The 23608-nt window shown below is 41.0% G+C and overlaps 1 protein-coding gene across 4 annotated transcripts in view; it reads left to right on the top strand.

Moving 5' to 3' along the window:
- MSH4 (mutS homolog 4) overlaps window positions 1–23608 on the top strand; it is an 86442-nt gene that overhangs the window by 25959 nt on the left and 36875 nt on the right. For all 4 annotated transcript variants that reach the window (XR_011975905.1, XM_072649878.1, XM_072649880.1 and 1 more), the window contains 2 exons: window positions 15710–15784; window positions 18795–18859. Coding sequence is in view for 3 of the 4 variants with exons in the window: in XM_072649878.1 (XP_072505979.1) it covers window positions 15710–15784; window positions 18795–18859 (140 nt within the window). In the remaining variant the exon portion in view is untranslated. The remainder of the gene's footprint in view (window positions 1–15709; window positions 15785–18794; window positions 18860–23608) is intronic.

The raw sequence follows: 23608 nt of genomic DNA on the forward strand, positions 1-23608 counted from the left end.
TCCTGGATCTGGGGTTCTTAGATGATGACTAGCTAGTTATGAGGTGAAGGGGAGAGAAATTACTCCACATGGCTCCCTCCTCCTCCTTCTAGCCATTGCAGAGTGTTGAAACATCTGTAATCAGACAGATCATCTTAGGAATCTTCAGTTTTAAGTCTAATTCCCAGAGTTATCTGCTATGTAATCCAAGTGTAATCCTAGCTCCTGCTCACCTCTAGGTGGCTTGAAAAGAAGACAGTCTTATTTTTCCCTGTTTCTAGCCTTGGCCAAGCACCTGATTTATAGAACACTGTGCTTGGCGGTTGTGGTTGTTACAGTCTGATTAGAATAGCCTCAGCCCTACAGGTTGGTATATAAAGCACTTACGCATCTGCTATGTTCTCAGCACTGTGCTTACCACTCAGGGTGCAAGTGCAAGGAATCACGATGGAGCACACCCTCGAACTTGCATCCTAACAGAGGAAAGGGATACCTCCAGAGGAGATAGAAAACGAGGTGCCTCACATGGTGCTGTGGAGCAGAGTGTAGTAGGGAAGGGAGTGTTTCCAGAGTGTCTCCAGAATGCCTGGCACTGCGGGAAGGTGAGACAGGAAGGGGGCACTCTGGCAAGATCAGGCAGAAGTTCTCAGAGTTTATAGTCTTGTAGATGGATGAGAACCTGGCATGGTTATGTTTTATGCAATGATATCATGTGATATTGCATGATAAATTGCCTTAGAGAGTTACGTGACAAAGTAGGGGATACAGGCTAAAGCTTTCCTTAAACTTTTTTGGCCTTGTGAGATAAGGGGTTCATTCTTTCTTAGTCCTCATTTTCTGTTCTGACTTTGGCCAGATATTCTTAGGATCCTAAGGATACCACCAGTCCTCAAGGTTCTAAGGTACTCTGACAGACTGGGGTAACTTTCCCTAATGCTCTTGGACTTAAGCCTCCATTCTTGTGTGGTCTTCCCAGTGTTAACTGGTACTTACTACCAGTGTATTTTCATGTAACTGATTATACCAATTAGCTTTTAGAAAAAGTATGTGTACTGTGAAAAAAATGGCAGGAACAGTTGACCCAGTTTGTTTGGTTGTGTGATTTTCTTTAACTTTATTCAGTATCATTTGAGTTAAGACGTGGAGGTAGGTAGGGTGTGGTACAACTAAGATGGTGGAGAGAAGCCAGGAAGTTGCGTGAACCTCTTTCCAGTTTCCCTCCAAAACAGCATTAAATCAAGTCACTAAACAGATTGTGGAGCCACAGAACATACATGAATATAGAATGAAACAACTTTCCAGCTTAAGATAACTTAGAAGGACTTCAGGAAAGGTCTGTCTCACTTAGGTAAAAGGGGAGCGCAGCCCAGTGCATGTAGTATTTGGGCAAGCCAGTGGGAGACTCTTAGCCACAGCACTGATCAATAACCAGGGTCCCTTGGTCCTGGCTTAGCAGCCAGTGACACAGCAAGTCACCTAGGAGACCTCCAGTCCTGAAACAGGCAGACTGTCAGCCCAGACCCCATAGTACAACGGACATGTTTACCCCAGAGCAGTGGACAAACCACTAGCCCCGTAGGCCCTGTTGCAGAAAGCCAGTGACCAGGCCCCTAGCCCTCAGTGCACAAAACTTGGAACAGTGTCCCCAAAAGCCTGGAGCAGAGCTCAACTTTAAAAATGAGCAAAAACCAAAAGAGAGTTATGATCATAGAAAGCTACTACGGCAACAAGGAAGATCCAGACTCCAGCTCAGAAGAGAAGAATTATGTCAGAATTGCCTGCATGTGAAGCCTCTAGGAGGAATGTGAATTGGTCTCAAGGCCAAAAAGTCCTCTTGGAAGAGCTATAAGAAGGATTTTAAAAATTAAGAGAGGTAGAAGAAAAATTGGGAAAAGAAAGGAGAGTTATGCAAGAGAATTATGAAAAAAGAATCAACAGCTTGGAAACAAAAGCACAAAAGCCACCTGAAGAGAACCACGCCTTCAAAAGTAGGATTTGCCAAATGGAAAAGGAGATACAAATACTAACTGAAGAAGATAATTCCTTAAAAATTAAAGTTGGGCAAGTAGAAGCTAATGACTCTATGAGACCTCAAGAATCAGACAAACACAACTCTGAAGGACTTATGATGAAAAATGCTATCCATCCTTAGAGAAAGAACTGATGGCACATGGATGCATATTAAAGCATACTTTTTAAAAAAACCTTCTTTGTTTTTCTTGAGGTTTTTTTGACTGTTTTCTTTCACAAAATGACTATTGTGGATATTTTTTGCATGATTACACATGTATAACCCATATCTAATTTATTGCCATCTCAGTGTGGGGAAGGAGTAGAGAAGGAAGAGAGGGAGGAAGGGAGAGAATTTGGAACTCAGAGTTTTAAAAGTGAATGTTGAAAACTGTTTTTACGTGTAACTGGGGACAAATCAAGCACTAACTGAACTATTTCTAGAAATCAATTTAAAAAATCAAGGGAATGGAAAAAGTAGAAGAAAATGCAAAATACCTCACTGGAAAAACAAGTGACGCAGAAAATAGATCCAGTAAAGATAATTTAAGGATTATTGGATTACCTGAAAGTCCTGGACAGCATCTTTCAAGAAATCATCAAGGAAAACTGCCCTGATATCCTAGAACCAGAGGATAAAATAGTCATTGGAAAAAACCCACAATCACCTCCTGAAAGAAATTTCAAAATGGAAACTCCCAGGAATATTGTAGCCAAATTCTAAAACTATCAAATCATGGAGAAAATACTGTAAGCAGCCAGAGAGAAACAACTCCAACATCAAGGAGCCACAGTAAGGATTACACAGGACCTAGCAGCTTCTACGAAGATCAGAGGGCTTGGCATGTGATATTTCAGAAGACAAGGGAGCTTGGATTATAACCAAGAATCAACTAGCAAAATTGAGCCTAATCTTTCAGGGAAGAAGATGGATATTCAGTGAAATGGGGGACTTTCAATCTTTCCTGATGAAAAGACCAGAGCTGAACAGAAATTTTGGTCTTCAAATACATGACTCAAGAGAACCATAACAAGGTGAACAAGAAAGAAAAAATAGCATGGTGTTCAATAAGGCTAAACTGTTCACCTCCCTATAAGGGAAGATAATACTTGTACCTTTTAAGAACTGTATCTTTATTGGGGCAGTTAGAAGGAAAGACTCAGGGTGTGGGCTATCAGTTGACTTTTATGTGATAAAAAAAATTATCAAGGAATTAAAAAAGAATTTTAGTGGGAGAAGAGGAATGGAGGAGGCACAGTGGGGTAAATGATATCCCATGAAGAGGCATACAGTAGAGGGAAAGAAGGGAGGGGTGGCGAGCATTGCTTAAACCTTACTCTCATTGCATTTAGCTCCAAGAGGGAATAGCACACACACTCAGTTGGGTAAGGAAATCCATCTTACCATATGGGGAAGGGGAAGGGGAAGGGGAAAAGAAGAGGAGAGGGATGGTAGAAAGGCGGGCAGATTGAGAGAGGCAGTGGTCAGAAGCAAAACACTAGTAAGAAGGGACAGAGTGAAAGGAGAGTGAGAGTATAAATGGGGAAAATAGGATGGAGGAAAAAACACAGTAATCATAACTGAATGTGAATAGGATGAACTTTCCCACAAAATGGAAGCTGACAGCAGGGTGGATTACAAACCAGAATCCTATAATATATTGTTTAAAAGAAGCACATTTGAAGTAGAGAACCATACACAGAATTAAGGTAATAGCCTGGAGCAGAATATATTATGCTTCAGCTAAAGTAAAAAAAAAAAAAAGCAGGAATAGCAATCCTGATCTCAGACAGAGCAGAAGCAAAAATAGATCTAATTGAAAAGACAGGGAAGGAAACTCCATCTTGCTAAAAGGTACCATATGTACAGAATGTATGCACCGAGTGGTACAGCATCCAGGGAGTTATAAAAAGAGGTAGAGAGCAGAGCTATGCTTCCCCCTTGGAGAACCAGAGCAATCTAACCCTGAATAAACCAGAAGGAAGTTAAGGAGGTGAAGAGAATCTTACAAAAGTTAATTGTGATAAACCTCTGGAGAAAACTGAATGGGGTAGAAAGGGATATCTGTGCAAGAACTGACTATGTCTTAGGGTATAAAAACCTCACAATAAATGCGGAAAGGCAGAAATATTAAATACATCCTTATCAGATCCTGATACAATAAAAATTACACGTAATAAAGGGCTGTGGAAAGATAGACTAAAAACTGATTGGCAACTAAGTCATCTAATTCTAAAAAAATGAGTGGGTCAAACATCAAATCATAGAAACAATCAATAATTTCATCAAGAGGATGACAATAATGAGGCCACATACTAAAATTTATGGGATGCAGCCAAAGCAGTACTTAGGGAAAATTGTATATCTCTAAATGCTCACATGAATAAAATAGAGAAAGAGGAGATCAGGGAAGTGATTATGCAATTAGAAAAGCTAGAAAAAACAACATTAAAAATACCCAATTAAACACCAGATTATACATTCTGAAACTCAAAGGAAAGATAATAAAATTAAAAATAAGAAAATATTGAACTAATAAGTAAAACTAAGAACTTATAGTTTATTGTCTTATGAAAAAAACAGTAACATAGATAAGCCTTTGGTTGATTTCATGTGAAAAAAAGAAAACCATTTTATGAGTATGAAAAAAGAAAAGGGTGAATTCACCACCAATGAAGAGGAAATTAAAGTAATAATTAGGAGCTATTTTGCCCAACTGTATGCCAATAAATCTGACAATCTAAGTGAAATGGATGAATATTGACAAAAATATGGTTTGCCCAGCTTAACAGAAGAGGAAATAAAATAGATTACCCCATTTTAGAAAAAGAAATTAAACAAATCATCAATGAATTCCCTAAGAAAAAACTCTAGGGCCTGAAGGATTTTTAAGTGAATTCTACATTTAAAGAACAATGAATTCCAACACTATATAAACTATTTGGAAAAATAGGTGAAGTCCTATCAGATTCCTTTTGTGACATGAATATGGTGTTGATACCTAAATCCAGGAAAGCCGAAACAGAAAGAAAATTATACATCTATTTCCCTAATGAATATTGATGCACAAATTTTAAACAAAATATTAGTAAAGAGATTACAACAAATTATCATGTGGATGATACATTATGACCTGGTGGGATTTAAACCAGGAGTGCAGGGTTGGTTCAATATTAAGAAAATTATTAGTACAATTGACCATACCAGTAATAAAACCAACAGAAATCACATGATTATCTCAATAGATACTAGAAAGTATAGGAATAAATGGAACTTTCCTTAAAATGATAAGTAGCATCAATCTAAAACCATCAGCAAGCATTATCTGTAATGGGGATAAGCTGACAGCCTTCCCAGAAAGATCATGGGTGAAGCAATGATGCCCACTGTCACCACTGTTATTCAGTATTGTGCCGGAAAAGTTAGCTTTACCAATGAGAGAAGAAAAAGTAATTGAAGGAATTGAACAAGGCACTGACGAAACAAAACTTTCACGCTTTGCAGATGATGTGATGGTGTACTTGGAGAATCCTAGATAATCAACTGAAAAACTGCTTGAAATAACTTTAGCAAAGTTGCAGGGTATAAAATAAACCTACCTGAATCATCCGCATTTCCATATGTTTCCAGCAAAGCCCAGAAACAAGAGATAGAGAAATTCCGTTTAAAATAACTATGGACAATATAAAATATTTGGGAGTCTGCTTACCAAGACAAACCCAGGAACTATATAAACATAATTACAAAACACTTTTCACACAAAATCAGATTTAAACAATTGGAAAAATAACAAAATTGTCTAAAATTAGGTAGATTGACCTAATATGATAAAAAGGACAATTAATTTACTTATTCAGTGGCATACCAGTCAAACTACCAAAAATTATTTTATAGAGCTAGAAAGAAATAATAACCTAGTCCATCTGGAAGAACAAAAGGCCACGAATATGAAGGGAATTAATGGGAAAAAATGCAAAGGAAGGTGACCTAGACATATCAGATCTAAAGCTACATTTTCAAATGGCAGTCTTGAAAACTATTTAGTACTGACTAGGAAATAGCGTGGTGGATCAGTGGAGTAGGTTAGTTACAAAAGACACTAGTAAATGGCTGTGGTAATCTACTCTTTGATAAACCCAAATAGTCCAGTTTCTGGGATAAGAACTCACTATTTGACAAAATTACAGTTTCTTGGAGCCACAGGTAAGAGTTGGATTGCAGGTGGACACCAAAGGTGGATGAGCAGCCCTGGAAAGGGTTCAGTAAGTCCTCACACCAGAGGTGCCATTGCAGTGGTCCAGGTAAGAGGAGATAAGGACCTCTTGTTTGTTCCTCATCTTTCAAGAAAATCACAATCATAAATTGGATTTGAATGAGGCAGAATCTCAGTGAGTGAGTCCTCAATCTTACTTTCTTCCTCTGAGTCATTGAAATCCAGTGGCAAGACAAAATTCAAGACAATTGGCCGTTGCCCAGGATGCAGTGGATGGCCTTGGCATCTTCAGCGTTTGACCAAACTCTAAGTGCTCCATAGTGCCTGCTCAGCTGCCTGCATGGCCTTTATAACAAATTGTCCTCATTTGCTCATTCCTCTAGGGCAAGTCTTCCATGCATGGGGTAGACATTTCCTTAGCTTGTCAACAAATTTGAGGCCTGTTGGTTGTCCTAAACCTGGTTTAGCCTATCTACTGAGACAGTTTACTGGGGTGTGGCTACTGCACAGGCTGCAGCTTGAGGTGGGTAGCAGGTAGACACTAGAGGTGGAAAGCAGCCCCAAAAAGGATTTGGCAAGCCCTTATACCAGAGGTTCCAGACTGGAACAGTCACCCCTCACAACCATGGTGGTGAGAAGGAGTGTATGAGAGATGCTATGAAGGTAAAATCCACCAGACTTGGCAACATATTGGATGGTAGGGGTAATAGTGGGAGAGGTAGGCCAGTTGATTTGGTGATTAGGAGATCATTGATTAGCTTTAGAGAGATGAGGTTGGAAGCCACAGAGAGTTAAGAAGAGAGTGAGAGGAAAGAAAGGGGTGTTACCAACTGTGGACAGACTTCTCAGAGAATCCAGCCTTGAAAGGAAGGCGCAGCATGGGATGATCCTGAGGATGCATGGATCAAGTGAGGATTTTTTGAGGATGAGGGAGGCACGGATTTGTTTGTGGACAGTAGGGAAGCAGTCAGTACACAAGGAGAGATTGAAGATGAGTGAGAGAGGAGCCATGACAGAGCGCATGCCTTTTAGAATACTGTGGTCCACATGGAATCAAAACCGCAGCAGCTCTGGGGACTAGAGAGATGCATGATGGATCTAAGCAGGCTGAAGCTTGTATAAGTTAAAAGTGCTGCAGAAGACAGCATCAAAGTAAGTTTACTGGAGGAAGATATAATATGATCGCCTGAGCAAGAGCAAGGGCTAGCAGAGACAGCCTCTGTGTTGCTGCAGTGACCTCCTATGTCAGGGGCTTCCAGGAAGACACTCGACTTGTTGGGTGAAGCCCCAGGGAAAACTGGGGGGAGGATATGCATAGGAGTCAGACGAGTGAGAAAAGATGAATAGATGCCTTTCTGTACCTCCCTGGAGGTGGCCACAGAGTCACAAATGTGCCTCATTGTGAGTGGTGTGCTGGGGGGTGCTGACAGGCTTCATAGAGACAGTGAGCTGGGCAGAATCGGAGACATTTCACCAGCTATGGTCATGGTGGAGTTAAGGTCTCAGAAGCTCCCTTTTGCATGCCTGTCTACTTAGAAGGCGGCTGTAAAGATAATGCTTTAGAAACATTAAAGTGCTGTGCATGAACATGAAGTTCTTATCAAAAGTAGAAGCTTACACCACATCTAAAATGTTATATATCATTCATGTCCCTCAGTAATCCTTTTGGGCATTCTCACCTCTCAGCCATTTGAAGACAAACCAGTAAGATTCTTCTCTTGTGCATTATAAGCATCCATCTCTTAATGTATCACACTGCCTGCTAAATGACATAAAACTTCTTTCATATCTTGTGCCTGAAGGTTGAATTGCATGATCAGGCATAGCTTCAGGAAAATGATCTCTGCAAGTTCCTAGTATGGGACGAGTCAGCTGAGTTGGATGCTTTTTTCTTTCAGAATGAGCCATTTCTGAAATGTTTCTTTCAATCAGGAATATAATTTAAGTCTCTTATTTTACAACCAAATACCACTCTTCTCTATATCCCCAGTCTTACTGTTATACGTATTACATTAGTAACATTTATTTTTATTGTAAAAATAAAAATCCCCTTCATTTTTGAGATTTAATATGATATATAAAATTTAAATATGTGTATAATGTTCTCCTGGTTCTGCTCACTTCACTTTGCATCAGTTTGTGTAAATCTTTCCAGGTTTTTCTGAAATTGTCTCACTTGTTGTGTCTTATAGCACAATAGTATTTTATCACAAGCCATAGCTTGTTCATTCATTCCTTAATTGACGGGCATCCCCTCAATTTCCATTTCTTTGCCACCACAAAAAGAGCTTCATTGGTGATGATAGTGGATAGAAATGCATATTGTAAATCTTCATGATAATTTCATGTATTTTGGTCAGATTTCAGGCTTGATTAAATAGTTCGTTTTAAAACTGTTGTAGCAAGAGGAGTGGTAGCCTGAATATGTTGTTGTTCACTTGTGTTCACATCATTCATATTATCTTCATTCTATAAGGCTTTACAGGAATCTTTTAAAGCCACTTGTCCATTTTCTAAGGCTTAATTTAGCCTAAACTAGACAGTATAGCTAAGTGGATATAAATTCACTTAATTGGGCACACATAGTCCTCAGTGTGTTGCAGTGTGCTTACGTGAACAAAAGAATGAGGGGTACTGCTCTCTGCCCTTCCATTAAGTTGAAACCTTCAAGATAACGTGAATACTGCATATAATGTGTTATCATTAGAGAGGGGCAGCTGGGCGGTGCAGCAGATAGAGCACTAGTGCAGGATCAGGAGGACCTGTTCAAATATCACCTCAGACACTCAACACTCACTAGCTGGGTGACCTTGGGCAAGTCACTTAACCCCAATTGTCTCATCCTGGGTCATCTCCAGTCATCCTGATGAATATCTGGTCACTAGATTCAGATGGCTCTGGAGGAAAAGTGAGGCTGGTGACCTGCACAGCCCTCCCTCACTCAAAACAAAGTCAAGTGCAAGTCACGTCATTATTTCTCTGATGGCATGGTCTTCTTCAGCAACAAAGGATGAACACACACACACGTTAGAGAAATAGACTGAGACTGCTAGTGTCAATCTATTTATTAACTATTGATAAAGCTTCATTTCTTTTAGAATTTATATTTACTTATTTTTATGAGCCTCCAATCTGTACTTCCCACTGCCCTCTCCCTACCCAGTTGAGCATTTAAAAAAAAAGAAAAGAAAAAGAAAAAAACTCTTGTGACAGACATACAGAAAACCAGATTCTAATCCATGTCTGAAAATATATCTCAGCATTTTGAATTTATCTCAGTTTTTGTAGGAGATAATGTCTGTAAAATTAAGGTAAACTGAGAGATAAGGTTCTGAGCATAATCAGCTTACTTATTAGGCTAGCAGTAACCGATATGTGGGGTCAGTGGCCTCTGTGGACAATCAAAGAGGAAGTGCGACTTATTAGCCTTCATACAGTTTGGGGAGGTACAAGAGAACAAGACCAGATGTGGGTAGATGGGGAAGGCAGTGTGATTGGTTCCAGGGCAGACAGCATCATGGGGTGGGAGGTGGGGGGGCACCCACGACAATGTAATTGATTACATTAGGGATAGTGGGCTATCACCCACGGGAGGCCAGGAACCCTTTTCTCTGGCAGTTAAGGAATGTAAATTGTTTTATGGGGCACATCTGCTTCTTGTAATCTTTGCTAGGGGATCAAACCACCAGACTTGCTGTCTCCTTGGGAGAGGCAAGGACAAATGACATGTCTTTGGTACCAAGTTAACTTGTGGGGCTTAATGGTAACAAACAGATACCCTGCTAGTATCCCAGGGGCTTCCAGTATGAGAAAGAACAACTTTTAATTAAAACTCTAAAAAATCATATTTTATTTTCTCCCAGTTACACGTGCAGATGGTTTTTAAACAAGTTAAACAACAATGGAAACACCTTTTTAAATTTTGTGTCCCCGATTCTCTCCCTCTGCTCCTTTCTCCTTAGGACACTGAGCCGTTTGATGTAGGTCACACGTGTGCAGGCATGTAAAACAACGCAGGCTAAAAATAGCATGGAAAATGAGGCAAGCAGGGCTAAGGGATTTAGCCAGGGTCACGGAACCAGGAAATGTCTGACAGCAGAACTGAACTGATTCCAAACCCAGTGCTCTGTCCCTTGTCCTACCTAGCTGTCTTCTCTAACAAGGAGCAGTGAAAACTTCCAGGCCACCAGATTGAGCTATGAAAGCAACAGAAAGATGTAGTGGGACAGAAGCTCAGGCCAGACACTCCATGCCCCTCACCCCTAGCTGTGCAGAGTCAAACCCGGATAGAAAGTTCAGAGTCAGGAAGTGGAAAAGAAACTGCCCATACAGAGACAAGGAAGCTTAAGACAGAGAGAAGAGAAGAATTTGAAAACACCCACAAGCAAAACCTCAAAAAAAAAAAAAATGCGGACTGGACACAAGCCTGACAGGACTACCTAGAGGAGTGAAAGAAGCTAATGAGAACCATGGAAGAAAGTTAGGAAGAGTGAATTATCGGCCTGGTAAAAGAGATGCAAAACCTTAATGAAGAAAATGTAAAATATTTAACAGGAAAAGCTATTCATCCGGAAAACATTGAGGAGAGAGATAATTTCAGATCATTGGTCTACCTAAAAACCACAGACAAAAGATTCTGAACACTCTATTTCAAGAAATCTTAAGAATACACTACCTAGGGCTCTTAGGATCAGAGGGCAAAGTAAAAATTGAAAGAGTGCACTGCTCTGCTCCTGAAAGGGACCTCAAGGTGAAAATTTCCAGGAATACCGTAGCCAGAATCTAGAGCTCCCAGGTCAAGCAGAGGGAAATAAAGAATTAAATTTCTGTGGAGCCATAGTCAGGATCATAGAAGATTTGTGATCTCCTACAATAAGGAAATGGAGTGCTTGGAATATGATGTTCCAGAAGGCACAGGCTGGAATTCTAACCATCTAGGCTTGTAACCCAGAATAACCAACCTCGCAAAGCTGAGGGTAACCCCAAAAGGGAAAGAATGGACAAAATGAAGTCAATTAGATTCCAAGCATTACTGAAGAAAAGACCAGAAGTGAGAAGGAAGTATAAACCCAGGACTCAAGCGAAGCACACATATGTAAACATGAACAAGCAACCCTAAGGAGTCAAATAAGGTTAAACTGTTTACATTCTCGTATGGAGGGGCGCTTCGCTTGGAATCCCTCCTGTCTTTATCATGAGGAGTCTTTGAGGGAGTCTGATGAGAGGGCCTGCGTATAATTCTGTTATTTTTACATGACCTCAAAAGAAGACAGGAATGCACTTGAGAGGGTGAGGAAGGGAGAAGAAAAGGGGATAAAATTATCTCATGTAAATAGAGTTATGCTTGGAAGAGTTTGTGCAACAAAGGTGCAGGGGTGGAGCAAGCAGCATTGGAAACTCACTGTCTTCTGAACTGGTTAAAAGAGGGGAGAATATACATACCTACAATGGGTATAGAAATCCATCTAACCCAATAGGGAATCAGAAAGGAAAAGGGGGCCGAGAAAAAGAGAGAGCACAAATTAATGGACTCAGTCATCAGAAGCACAAGAGACTCTTAGAGTGAGAATAGGGGGAAAAAAGAAGGAAAATTTAACACAATGAGCAGTTGTAACTGAATGTGAATAGGATAAACTCCCTCACAAACCAGAGGTGGACGGCAGAGTGAAGGATTGCAGATAAAAGCCAGAACCTGATAATAGCAAGTTGTTTACAAGAAACATACTTGAAATAGAAAGATACACAGAATGGAAATAAGGACTGGAGCAGAATCTATTATCCTTCTGCTAAAGTAAAAAAGGCATAGGTAGCAACGATAATCTTAGAAAAGCAAAAGCAGAACTAATAAAGAGATAAATAAGGAATCTGTATTTTGCTAAAATTACCATAGACAAGGAATCAATATAAAACTGTATGTTTACATGAAATAGCATGGGATTTAAATTCTTAAAGAAAAGTTCATAAAGGAAATACCATAATATTTCACAATGGGGTCCTCATTTACCCCTTTAGATTGTAGACAGATCTAACTCTAAAATAAAAAAGAAAGAAATTAATGAAATGAATAGAATTTTTGAAAAGTTAGACATGATAGATTTCTGGAGAATACTTGTTCGGCCTAGAGACCGATGGGCTACCCGAGTCTTCTTACCTTTCGCAGGTCTTCGGTGGCCAACCGGATAAACATATGGAGAGAAGAGACTTTCCAGAGTCAAATAAGGGTTAGGCTTTATTCAAGGTCTTAGTTACGTATCCATATGCAGGGTGAATTCTTCCCCAGGAGAAAGGAACCCTCCTCCCAAGGGTCAAGGATCATACAGCAAGAGGACTGGAGCGGAAGAGGGGAGGGGCCCTCATAGTTTGCATGTGAATACCGTGCGTGCTCTTAGCCCCTAGCAAATTAACAACAGGTGTGCTCAGACCACGGACCAATCTCAAGAGTGGGATGCTCTCCCCAGCAAGTTTCCCACTGAGAAGAGGTGGAAATACAAGATAGCTCATGTTTCACACCTCAATTCCCAGCTGTTCCCTGGGGGGCCTCGTGAGAACTCTGAGGTTTAGAAGCCCTCACTTTTACCTGCCCGAAACCATTCACGTGAAAACTGAGCTTACACCCCAACAAATACTGAATGGGAATAAAAAGGAATATGTTGTACCTGTGCTCAGTTGTGCATGGTGCCTTCACAAAAGCTGACTATCTTCCAGTATACAAACCTCACAAAGAAATGCATAGAAGCAGAAATATTAAATATTTCTTTTATTAACCATAATGCAATAAAAATTACATCTAACGAAGGACCTTTCAGCCATAGATTAAAAATTAATTGAAAACTAACAATCTTTTCTAGAGAGAATGTCAAGGTCAATAAGATTCCATCCTTATGGTAGGGCATGCATCTCACATTTATGATGCCAACAACTAAGTTAAATTTTACTGATGGTTTAAAAAAACCTAATTTTTATAACCCTCTATACCCCTTTTGCACTTAGCTATTCATCCAACTGCATAGGTGAGAGAGAGCTGCATAGGACTAAGGATTATTTTGTGTTCTTTGTTTCACGGGTTGCCATGACTGATGACTTCCCCAACTGGCCAGCCTCCTAATCAGAAGTCTATTTGTAAATAACTCAGCTCATCCTCAGAAAATAGCCTCAGAGTGCTGTCAGTTCAGTAGTCAAATAATTCCGGAATTGTACAACCTGGTAGAACTCGGTATAGACTTTTAGCTCCTAAGATAGAACGTGGGAGAGGACTTTGTGGAGGAATTTTCTTGAAAGTCTCAGAATTTAAGAGCTAGAAATGATGTGAGGAGCCATCTAGTTCAAACCACATCCAAAAAGGAATCCCCATTATAAAATTCTCTTGCAAGTCCCCATAGCCTCTGTTTGCAGACGTCCAATCAAAGGGAAGCCATCATCTTTTAAAGCAAACCCAGCTTTTTTTGTCAGCAATCTTTTTGTTTTGTGGCATCTAGCCTACGGTGACCTTTCTGCAAATCCCACTCGTTATTCCTTATTCAACCCCCTGGAGCTGCACAGAACAGATTTCATCCTTCTTGCCCAGAATAAACCTTGAGCACAGCTGGTCAGTCTTCTGCAGCTTTTACTGGTCCTCAGGTGACCAGCTCAGCTAACAAGTTGGGTTCTTAATAGGGGCAGGCCCTTTCACTTGGCCTTCCAGTTTGTCTTATCCCACTCCTTGTCTTACACAATTCTGAGCTGAATTCTTAGTGACGTGATCTTTCTCTTTCTGACTGTTTAGAATATTTTCTCTTTGATATGATAGCTCTGACTCCTGTTTCTCAGTGAGTTAAACCTGGGATTCCTCCTGGATGGACTCTATGAATTCTCATCATCTCCACTGTGATTTCAGTTTTTTATATTCCTCAGAGATTTTCTTATATGATTTCTTAGTATTCAGGTTTTTTTTCATGGTTTTTTTTTTTTTCCTGGATTGTCCAGTTTTTTTAGGCAGTTTTTCCAAATCATTTTCCAAATCAGTTATTTTTCTTTATAAAAGTTTTATATCTCTCCAATTTTTGAATCTTTTGATTGCTTTATTTCTTGTATTATTTAATTTTTTACGTTCTACTGTTTATCTAAGTTTTTTATGCTTTTGTTTTAGGACCCATATTAATTAATTATTATTATTTTTCTTATAATTTCACACATCTAAGTTGTTCAGTTCTTTCATTAAGACTTCCCATCAACTGCCATGGTTCATATGATCCTTCCACTCTTTTCTCTTTTCTGGTTGTTACTGTGGAATTATTTTTTTCTTCTGAAGTTTTGTTCTTGGATTCTCTTGCCCTGTACTTTTTCTGCATTGCGTGAATATCTTTTTCTTTTTCTTTTCCTTTTCACTTATTCTTTCTTTTTGTGATCTTCTTGTATGTAAGAAATATCCTCTTGGGAGGATATTTCCCCCATTTTAGTGTTCATTGCTTCTTCAGTTTATGCAGTTCATAGCAGATGCAGTGAGACAGTGACAGGCCTAGGGTCAGCTAGTACACCTGCCTCAGTTTCCTCACCTGTAAAATGGGGATGGTACTCGTACCTGCTGCCCAGCATTGCTGTGAGGATCACATGAGAAAAGCTCTTAGCGCAGTGCCTGACTCATGGCAGGACCTGTAGTTCCTGTCATGTGCACTGTTGTACTATTTCCACTTGTTTGGATGCATTCAGTGGAAGGAGCATCACTTATTAATAACCGACTCAACCATCTTGCTGAAAGTGTTGGTCTAAATAATTTAGACTTTATTAATCTGTAACTTAAAAGGTCTCCCCCTTATTCCCTCACCAGTAATTTCAGTGCACCCCTTCAGTTCTTGCACAGGTAGCCTTTGCTTGTCGTCAAACTTCGTAAGTGTTTATAAAAAAGGAGGTTCTCTGTAATCCCATATGGATGTATCATAACTTTTAATCAATGAATCAGGAAAAATATCTAAAAAAAGTTCTAGAGTTTCGTTGTAAGAGTTGTCTCTCCAGTTTAGGTTAGTTGATTTAGAGCCAGAAGTGACCTTAGAGGTCGCATGCCTTCTCTGAAGAAGTGAAGGGACTTGTCCAAGGTCACACAGGGACCAAGTTGCAGAGCTGGGTACCTCCAGCTTTGAATCTCACATGATTTCCATGTCTCTAGGCACCCTCTTTCTGCTTGGGATGATCCTTATGCCTTCAGCTTGCTGTGAACATCTTTATGCCCAGAAATGTAGCTGACATTGCTTGAGTTTTCTTGGTAGGATTCTGGACTTGGGGGGATTGAATTGATCTTTTGAAATTGGAATGTGGTTGGGAGTTCACCAGGATTTAATTTTCTTAGTATTAGATTTTCAAGACACCATTGCCTAGTAGCTTCTCACAACACTTCTCTGGGGACCTTCTCTAGATGACTCTGAGTGATTTTTGAAAAATTTATAATATTTTGTAATAACATTTGTAATATTGGTGAGCAAAAATATTTCCTTATTAAAACCTGTTGAACCAACTATTTCTTTTTTCCCAAATAGGTGAAAGCAGCTGAATCAAAGATAACAAATTTAATTTACCTAAAGCATACTCTAGAACTTGTGGATCCTTTACAGGTAATCTTTAAAAATCACAAATCCATTTGATAGTAGGGTTCTCTGATGTTATTCACCATGTTTCATGGATCTAAGACATTTCTGTAGGGCTGGATAACTACTTGTGTGGTGTTTGCCTCATCCGTTGGACTGAAGTCCAGGCTAGAAGAGAATGGCAGCAACGAGAGTCTGAGCATGTCATTTTTGCTTCCCTTCCAGAAAACAAATAGACAAGGACTAATAGGAAGGAAGTGGAAGGAGAAAAGAGAAGTGCTCCCATGTTTCCTTTCTTCTTTCCTTCAGAGAGTGTATCTTAAGCACCCTTATAAAGCACAGTTCTAGATGTGGAAGGATATGCAAATCTAAAGGCCAGTCCCCAGCTCCCAAGGACCTTAGTGTGTGAGAGGTAGTTACCATTCATTCCCACATATCTGTAACACAGAGTAGAACACAAACACATTAAGTCAGCCAAAAAGCATTTGCTGATTTTTTTACTCCATACCAGGCCCTGTACTAGCACAGTTAAGTGTGAAGAAAGGTGAACAAGGAGCATACAACTTATTAATAGCCAGTTAGATATAAGCTACATACAGGACAAATGGAAAATAATCTGAAAGAAGAAGGCATTCATGGCTGGGACACCCAGAAAGTCCTTGAAGGACACAGGGAAAATGAAGATGTAGAAGTGATGGGGCAGAGTATCCCTGGTGTGGGAAACTGTCAGGACAAAGACATGGGGGTGGGAGGTGGAACAGCAAGTAGACCAGTGTAGCTAGTAGGAAGGGCACAGGATATAAAAGAGCTTGAAATGGGAAATAGAGGCTTTGTATGGAATCCCTGGGTGACCCAGTGCAAGTCACTTAACCTCTGTTTTAATGTCTTCATCTGCAAGAGGTGGTGACAACAGCACTTCCCTTCCCTTCTAGGGTTGTTGGGGAGATCAAGCGTGCTTAGCACAACACCTTGCACATAGTAAGTTCTGTAGATATGTTAGCTCTTACTAGCAAGTTACCGGTGTTCACTGGGGAGAAGAGAGTGACCCCTGGGCAAAACTGATGAGTAGGCAGTGAGACCAGCTAGAAAACGCCAGACAGGAAGAGGGGTGGTGACAGTCTGAACCAGCTTTATGGCTGTGTGTGCGTGGAGAGAAGAGACATGAGGGAAAGATGATGTGAAGGCAGAAATGACTTTGTCAGTGGGTCAGTAGGGGTGAGAATTGGGAGCTGTTACCTGTGTAACTGGAAGGAGGGAGATCCCCTCAGCGATACTGGCAAAGATGGGAAAAGGGAAGGATTGGGGGGTGGGGGGAAGAAGATGAGTTCTGCTCTGGACATTGGACATCCAGTCTGAGACGTGCAGAGGGCTGCTAGCTGTGTGCTGTCAGGAGAGAGGTTAGGGCTCACGATGAAGATCCAGGGAGTCCCTGGGAGCTGGGGAGGTCGCCAAAAGAAATCATGTTGAGCAGGGCTCTGAACCTGAGTCGGAACTTGTTTTAAAGAATGCTCGGATAATTTCGGATATAGTTGGTTTTAGAATTTCAAACGTATTTGGTTTCAGTATAATGACTGTGTCAGTGTAATTGGCTTCCTTTGTTATCTTATGTGTATTGTTTTGTGCATCTAAAAACATTCTGTGAGGGTTCCATAGATCTCCCTGGGCTAGCAAAGGGGGCTGTGACGTTAAAAAGGTTAAGAACTGATGTAGAGGGAGAAAAGAAGTGGACCCAGGACCAAACCTTGAGGGGCAGCCACGGTTAGCAGACGTTTCCTTGGTGAAGATCCAGCAAAGCAGAGCCTGAGAAGGAACAGCCAGACAGATGGGAGGGGGCCCCCGACCAAGCAGAGACAGGGGGAGCAGAAAGCAAACAAGACTCAGCTTGAAGTCTTCCCTCCAGACACTAGAGCTGTATGACTGTGAGCAGTCCTCCAATCGAAGAATTCACTGCACGGGAGTTTCCTTAATTCATCAGTAGAAGGAGTTTCTGCTCCATAGATCAATGAAATCACAGATCTGAACCAAAAACAGTAGAAAAAACAAGCAGTTAAATAGAATACGATAAGATGTCAGAGTGGTAAAGTGCTGTTTGAGGCAAAAAGAAGGGTGCCTTTTGACTGAGTGAATCAGGAAAAGCTTCTGGGAAGATGGAGGGAGGTTTTCAGTAGGTAGAGCTGGTGGCATGGTTGTTAATAGGAGATTTAGAATTGGAACAGATCCCAGACAGAATTTAATCCTACCTTATTTTATAGATGAGAAATGGGCACTGCTTATAGATGGAGTCTGGGGCCAGAGAGGGAACTGATTTTCCACTGTTAGATTGAGTAATAGGTGGCAGAGCCATGATTCGAACCCAGGTCCTCAGACTGCAAAGCTGTTGTTTCCTCTTACACTATATCCCCATAGTGATTAAGTCTTTGAAAGAGAGTAAAGAAACCAAGTGACTCTCAGGCCTGCGTGCCCCCTTCCCGTTTACTGGCCAGGTGATATTTAGGGTTAGAATCCAAACATAGGGGTAGAAACACGCCCTGCCCCAAATCAGAGAACCTGGGGCTGTGGTTGCTTGGTCAGTCAGAGCTCAGCCTGGACATTTTCTATAGGAAGCAGTGGGACCCATGGTGATGTGGACAGAATCACAGGGGCAGTGTTGGCAGACTACACCTCTGAAGGGTTTTCAAAAGAGCTGACCCTGAGACCGGAGAATAATATTGGGTGTAAGATGGAGACACATTCTCTTTTCTTTCCACCTTCTGTGAATGTTACAAAGTTTGCCTAAGTTAACAACGGCAGCCCTCACTTTGGCCATGAAGGCATTGTTTCGGTTTATGTATATAGTACAGCACTTGAGTCTCAGTGATAGCCCCCATTTTTATTCTCTCTGATGCTGGGCATCCCATAAATGAAGGAAACACAGACCCCTAGGAAACGATTGGAAGGTAATTCTTTGAAGCTTTGGTTTGATGACCAAAAATGTTAGGGAAGAATCTAACATATGTTAAGATCATGATATTTATGAATGAACATTTTTCTTTCATAGGCAGTGCTGAGGAGGTGTAACACTCCTTTATTAAAGGCCTACTACAGCTCCTTAGGAGACAACAGGTATTGTTTCAAACTCGACTCAATGAACAGCTGATTTTTCTCTCATTTCTATTGCTAGTTTTGAATGTAAGGATAGAATTACTCAACTTTTGGCTGATCATTTCTTTTAAAATGTTCATTTAATTTAAAGTCACATTTTACATTTTGATTTGCAAATGTAATCATTGGGAAAATGAATTCATTGCTTGTTTGTGCTAAGGGGAAATACAGATTTTGTGGAAAGTTGAATCTACAGACTATCTGAAAAGCTTCTTTTTATCCTTCTGAAATTTCAAACTTCATAAAATTTGACACAAAGTCCTGTCTTATGGAACCAACAGAATATATGTATGTATATATATATGTGTGTGTGTATGTATGTATGTATATGTGTGTATACATTTTTACATGCATACATACATATATACATACACACATATGTAATTCCTCCTCCATACAGCACCTGTTCAAATATCTGAAGATAATAATATGTTTCCCCAAAAGGTTCTCTGGGAGCCTCCAACTCATCCTAGTTCGGTATGGTTTTGAGGCCCCCTCAGTATCCCCCTGGATTGCTCCAGCTTCTCAGTGACCTTCCAAAAATGTGGTACCCTCTGAAGACACATTCCAGTTTTTCCTTTCTTTACCTTCTCCTGTTAGCAACCAGATTTCTAGCCGAAGCTGTCTGATCAGGCCAGGGTGCCTGAACACTGTAATTCTATTAATGCCTCTAAAGATTTCTGTAACTTCTTTGGCGTCTTCATTTCACTTGTGTCTCACAGCAAGCCTATAGTACACTAAAACCACGATTCCACCATCTTGAATCTGTGCAGGTAATTTTTGACTGTATGTTATACTTAGATTTGACCCAATTACATTTTGTCCACTTCCCTAAAGTCAGATGCAGGTTTCATGATGGTGTGGAGGCACCGCTGGGTTGTCCAAGGCTCTGATTATCATCCTGACACGAGACAGGGTCCGAGAGAGAAAGCCCTATGACACAGAATATGCTGGCTGTGCACGTTCTCGACCTTGTCTATTGATGGAGGAGAAGGCACCAAGGGACACAAAGACGACCCTTCTAAAATATCTGTGAAGTTTAATATGTTGGTTCTGTGAGTCAGTCGTTTGGTCTGCAGGTATTCATTAAGTACCTACATGGCTGAGATCCTTACTCAGTAACTGATGAGCGGATGTCCTACCAGAGGAAGTGAATTGTATCAATCCTGACATTCCCAGTATAAAAGAAGCCTGAAGATAGTAGCTGTATTTCTGCTAAATAGAAGGGTGGCTCACAGCTTCTCCTTGTAGAGGCCAGTAAAGGAGATGGCTGAGTTGGTTTTACGCATCTAAGGTCTAGAAGAAAGATCATTTCAGGAGGTGCCTACTCATCCCATCTTGAAATTATTCATGACAACAAACATTTTCAAAAAGACTGATGAAAACAATTGAAGCTCATATGTCAACCCCTGCTGCTAAGGATGAAGAGAGAGAGAAATTCTGTGAAATATTCAAGAAAACCAGGCCGAGGAGGGAAGGGACTCCCTTCAGATTGCAATCCTGAAGACATAAATGGAAAATATTTCAGTTAAGAAGCAAATTAAGGGTTGTCTGAAGAGACCCACGTGGAAGCCCAGGGAACATCCTTCCTTCATACCATCACTGGCATCTGTTCCCCTTTCTTCAGGCCCATCACCTGGTCTCTTACAAGATTATACTCATTGCTTTCCTTCCCCTTGCCCATCCATCCCTCACAAAGCTTCCACACTGATGTTCTTAAAGCATAGATTTTATCAGGGGGACTGTGACCTCTAGGATGCCATGCAAACTCTTCTCTTGGCATTCAAAACCCTTTGCCGTGTGGCCCCAGTTTACCTTCCCAGGCTTATCACACACTACTCTTCCTTGGGGACTCTATATTGTAACCAAATTAGCTTTATCAGTCAACAAGCATATATTAAACACTCAGAGGCGTCTGGATGACACAAAGGGTTGGACCTGGAGTCAGGAAGACCCAAGTTCAAATCTGGCCCCGGACACTTAGAAGCTTTGTGACCCTGGGCAAGCCACTTCACCTATTGGCCTGTTTCCTCATCTGTAGAACGCATATCATAATAACACCTACCTCCCAGGGTTGTGTGAGGGTCCAGCGAAATAACACTTGTAAAACACGTCACAAACCTGAAAGTGTTACAGGGATGACAGTATTGTTATTGACAGTGACAGCTTAATAAGAATTTAGAACATAACAGTAAACACTTAACGATGTGCCAGGTGGTGCTCAGTGCTAAGGATTTAAAGAAAAAGCTCCTCAAAGAACTTACATTCTAATGGAGAAAACAACATGTATAAAAATGTGTCTCTGTGTGTGTGTACATTTTGGTCCTCTGAGAACAAAGGATGACAACTCGTTGTTATCCTTTGTTCTCAAAGAGGACCAAAATGATATCACCATGATAAAGTCATGTTTTAATGTGTCCGACTGTGGCTGATCAGACCAATATGAGCTCGGAATGTTCTACTACAGATTGGGCGTAGATAGTCTGTGTGAACGTTTGGGGTGGATACTCCAAATCTGTGCATCCTGCGTTTATTTTGTGCTGTCTCAATTCTGCTTTGCACATAGAGCACAGCACCTTTTCTGATGTGGGCACATAATGCTACATGGTCCTGTGCCAGTGTCTCCCATGTCACACAATCAAATGCACAGTTCTTGTGAGAGACCTTGAGAGTGTCCTTGTATTGCTTCTTCTGACCTGCCCCACGCAAGTTCTCCATAAAATTGTTTTTTTGGCAGGTGTGCATTTAGCATTTGAACAATGTGGCCAGCCCTTCAGAGTTGCACTCTCTGAAGCATAGTTTCAATGCTTGGCAGTTTAGTTTGAGTAAGGACCTCAGTGTCTGGTACCTTATCCTGCCAGGTGATCTTCAGAATCTTCCTAAGACAGTTCAAATGGAAGCGATTCAATTTCCTGGCATGGCGCTGATAGCCAATGGGGTCAGCACAGTGGCTCTGTAGACCTTCAGTTTGGTAGTGAGTCTAATACCTATTCTCTCCCATACTTTCCTTTGGAATCTCCCAAACACTGAACTGGCTCTGGTAATGCATGCATTAACCTCATTGTCAATGTGTACATCCCTGGAAAGTATACTACCAAGGTAAGCGAACTTATCCACAGCATTCAAAACTTCACCATTTGTTGTAACTGATGGTTCCATGTACGGATGGTGTGGTGGTGGCTGATGGAGCACCTGTGTTTTTTTGTGTTAATTATTAGGCCAAAATTAGCACAGGCTGCACGAATTGATCCATGCTTTGTTGAATCTCAGCTTCAGAAGCTGCATTGAGTGCACAGTCATCTGCAAACAGAAAATCATGCACCAACACTCCCTCCACTTTAGTCTTGGCTTGTGGCCTTTTCAAATTGAAGAATTTTCTATCAGTACAGTAGCCAGTAGCTGATCTTGATTCCATGTTCATCCTCATTGAAAGCATTTGACAGTATGACTGAAAACATCATGCTGAAAAGCATGGGAGCAAGCACACAGCCCTGTTTCACTCCGTTGGTGACTGGGAAGGCATAAGAGAGCATTGTCCGCTATCCAGAACCTGGGCAAGCATGCCATTATGAAATTGATGTACAATACTGATGAATTTCTCTGGGCAACCAAATTTTGACATAATTTTCCATAAGCCCTCACGACTGACAGTGTCAAAAGCCTTGGTCAGATCTACAGATGTTGTGTACAGACCTCAGTTCTGCTCCTGGCATTTCTCCTGGAGTTGTCAGGCAGCAAATAATACTATATCGACTATTCCTCGGCCCTTTCTGAAGCCACACTGGCTCTCAGGTAGATGACCATCTTCCAGGTGAAGGATCAGCCTATTGAAGAGGATTCTAGCAATAATCTGGCTGCAGTGACTAAGAGAGAGATCCCCCTGTGATTGTCGCAGGACAATCTATTTCCTTTACCTTTATAGAGATGGACAATGGAGGCATCCTTGGACTCCGGGGGGATAACCTCCTCTTGCCATATAACCTGGAATATTTCAGTCAGCTTTTGTATGAGGGATGTATGGTATATTCAGGGAAGACCAGTACCTTTGGTGCTATGGCTGCCAAACCCTTTCAGGGCTGCTTTCCACCTTCGACGTCACTTGTTCCACCCAACTCTCACCTGTGGCTCCAACAAGCTGCAGCGTGTACAGTGGCCACAGCCTCTAAGCCATTTTGACAGACAGGCCAAACCAGTTTGAGGGTAACCAAGGGGTCTCAAACCCCTCAAATTGGTGAGTTGGAGGGGTGTCTACCCTAAGCATGTGAAGACTTCCCCTAGTGGAATGGGTGGATGAGAACAACTTGTTCCAACGGCCATGAAGTCAATTGAAAGCAGGTGATATGGAATGCTTAGAGCTTGGTTAGGCACCAAAGATGCCAAGGTCATCCACTGCATCCTGAGCCATTGCCAGTCATCTTGATTCTGTCCTGCAGCTGGACTGTGATGACTCTGGAGGAGATAGTGAGGCTGATGACTTCGTGCAACTCTGCTTCAATTAAATCCAATTTACACACGAATTAGAAGATGTATATGTATGAATGTGTGTATGTAATATACACATAGATATGTAAATATGTATATGTCTATAACTAGTCATACACATACATACTGTGCCAGGCACATAGTAAACACTTAACAAGGGCTTGTGAATTTGATTTATTGATATATGCGGTGATAGAAGGCAAGGCACCAGAACTAGGGGAGGTGGGA

The sequence above is a fragment of the Notamacropus eugenii genome, chromosome 2 (genome assembly GCF_028372415.1).
Source record: "Notamacropus eugenii isolate mMacEug1 chromosome 2, mMacEug1.pri_v2, whole genome shotgun sequence".
Taxonomy (NCBI): domain Eukaryota; kingdom Metazoa; phylum Chordata; class Mammalia; order Diprotodontia; family Macropodidae; genus Notamacropus; species Notamacropus eugenii.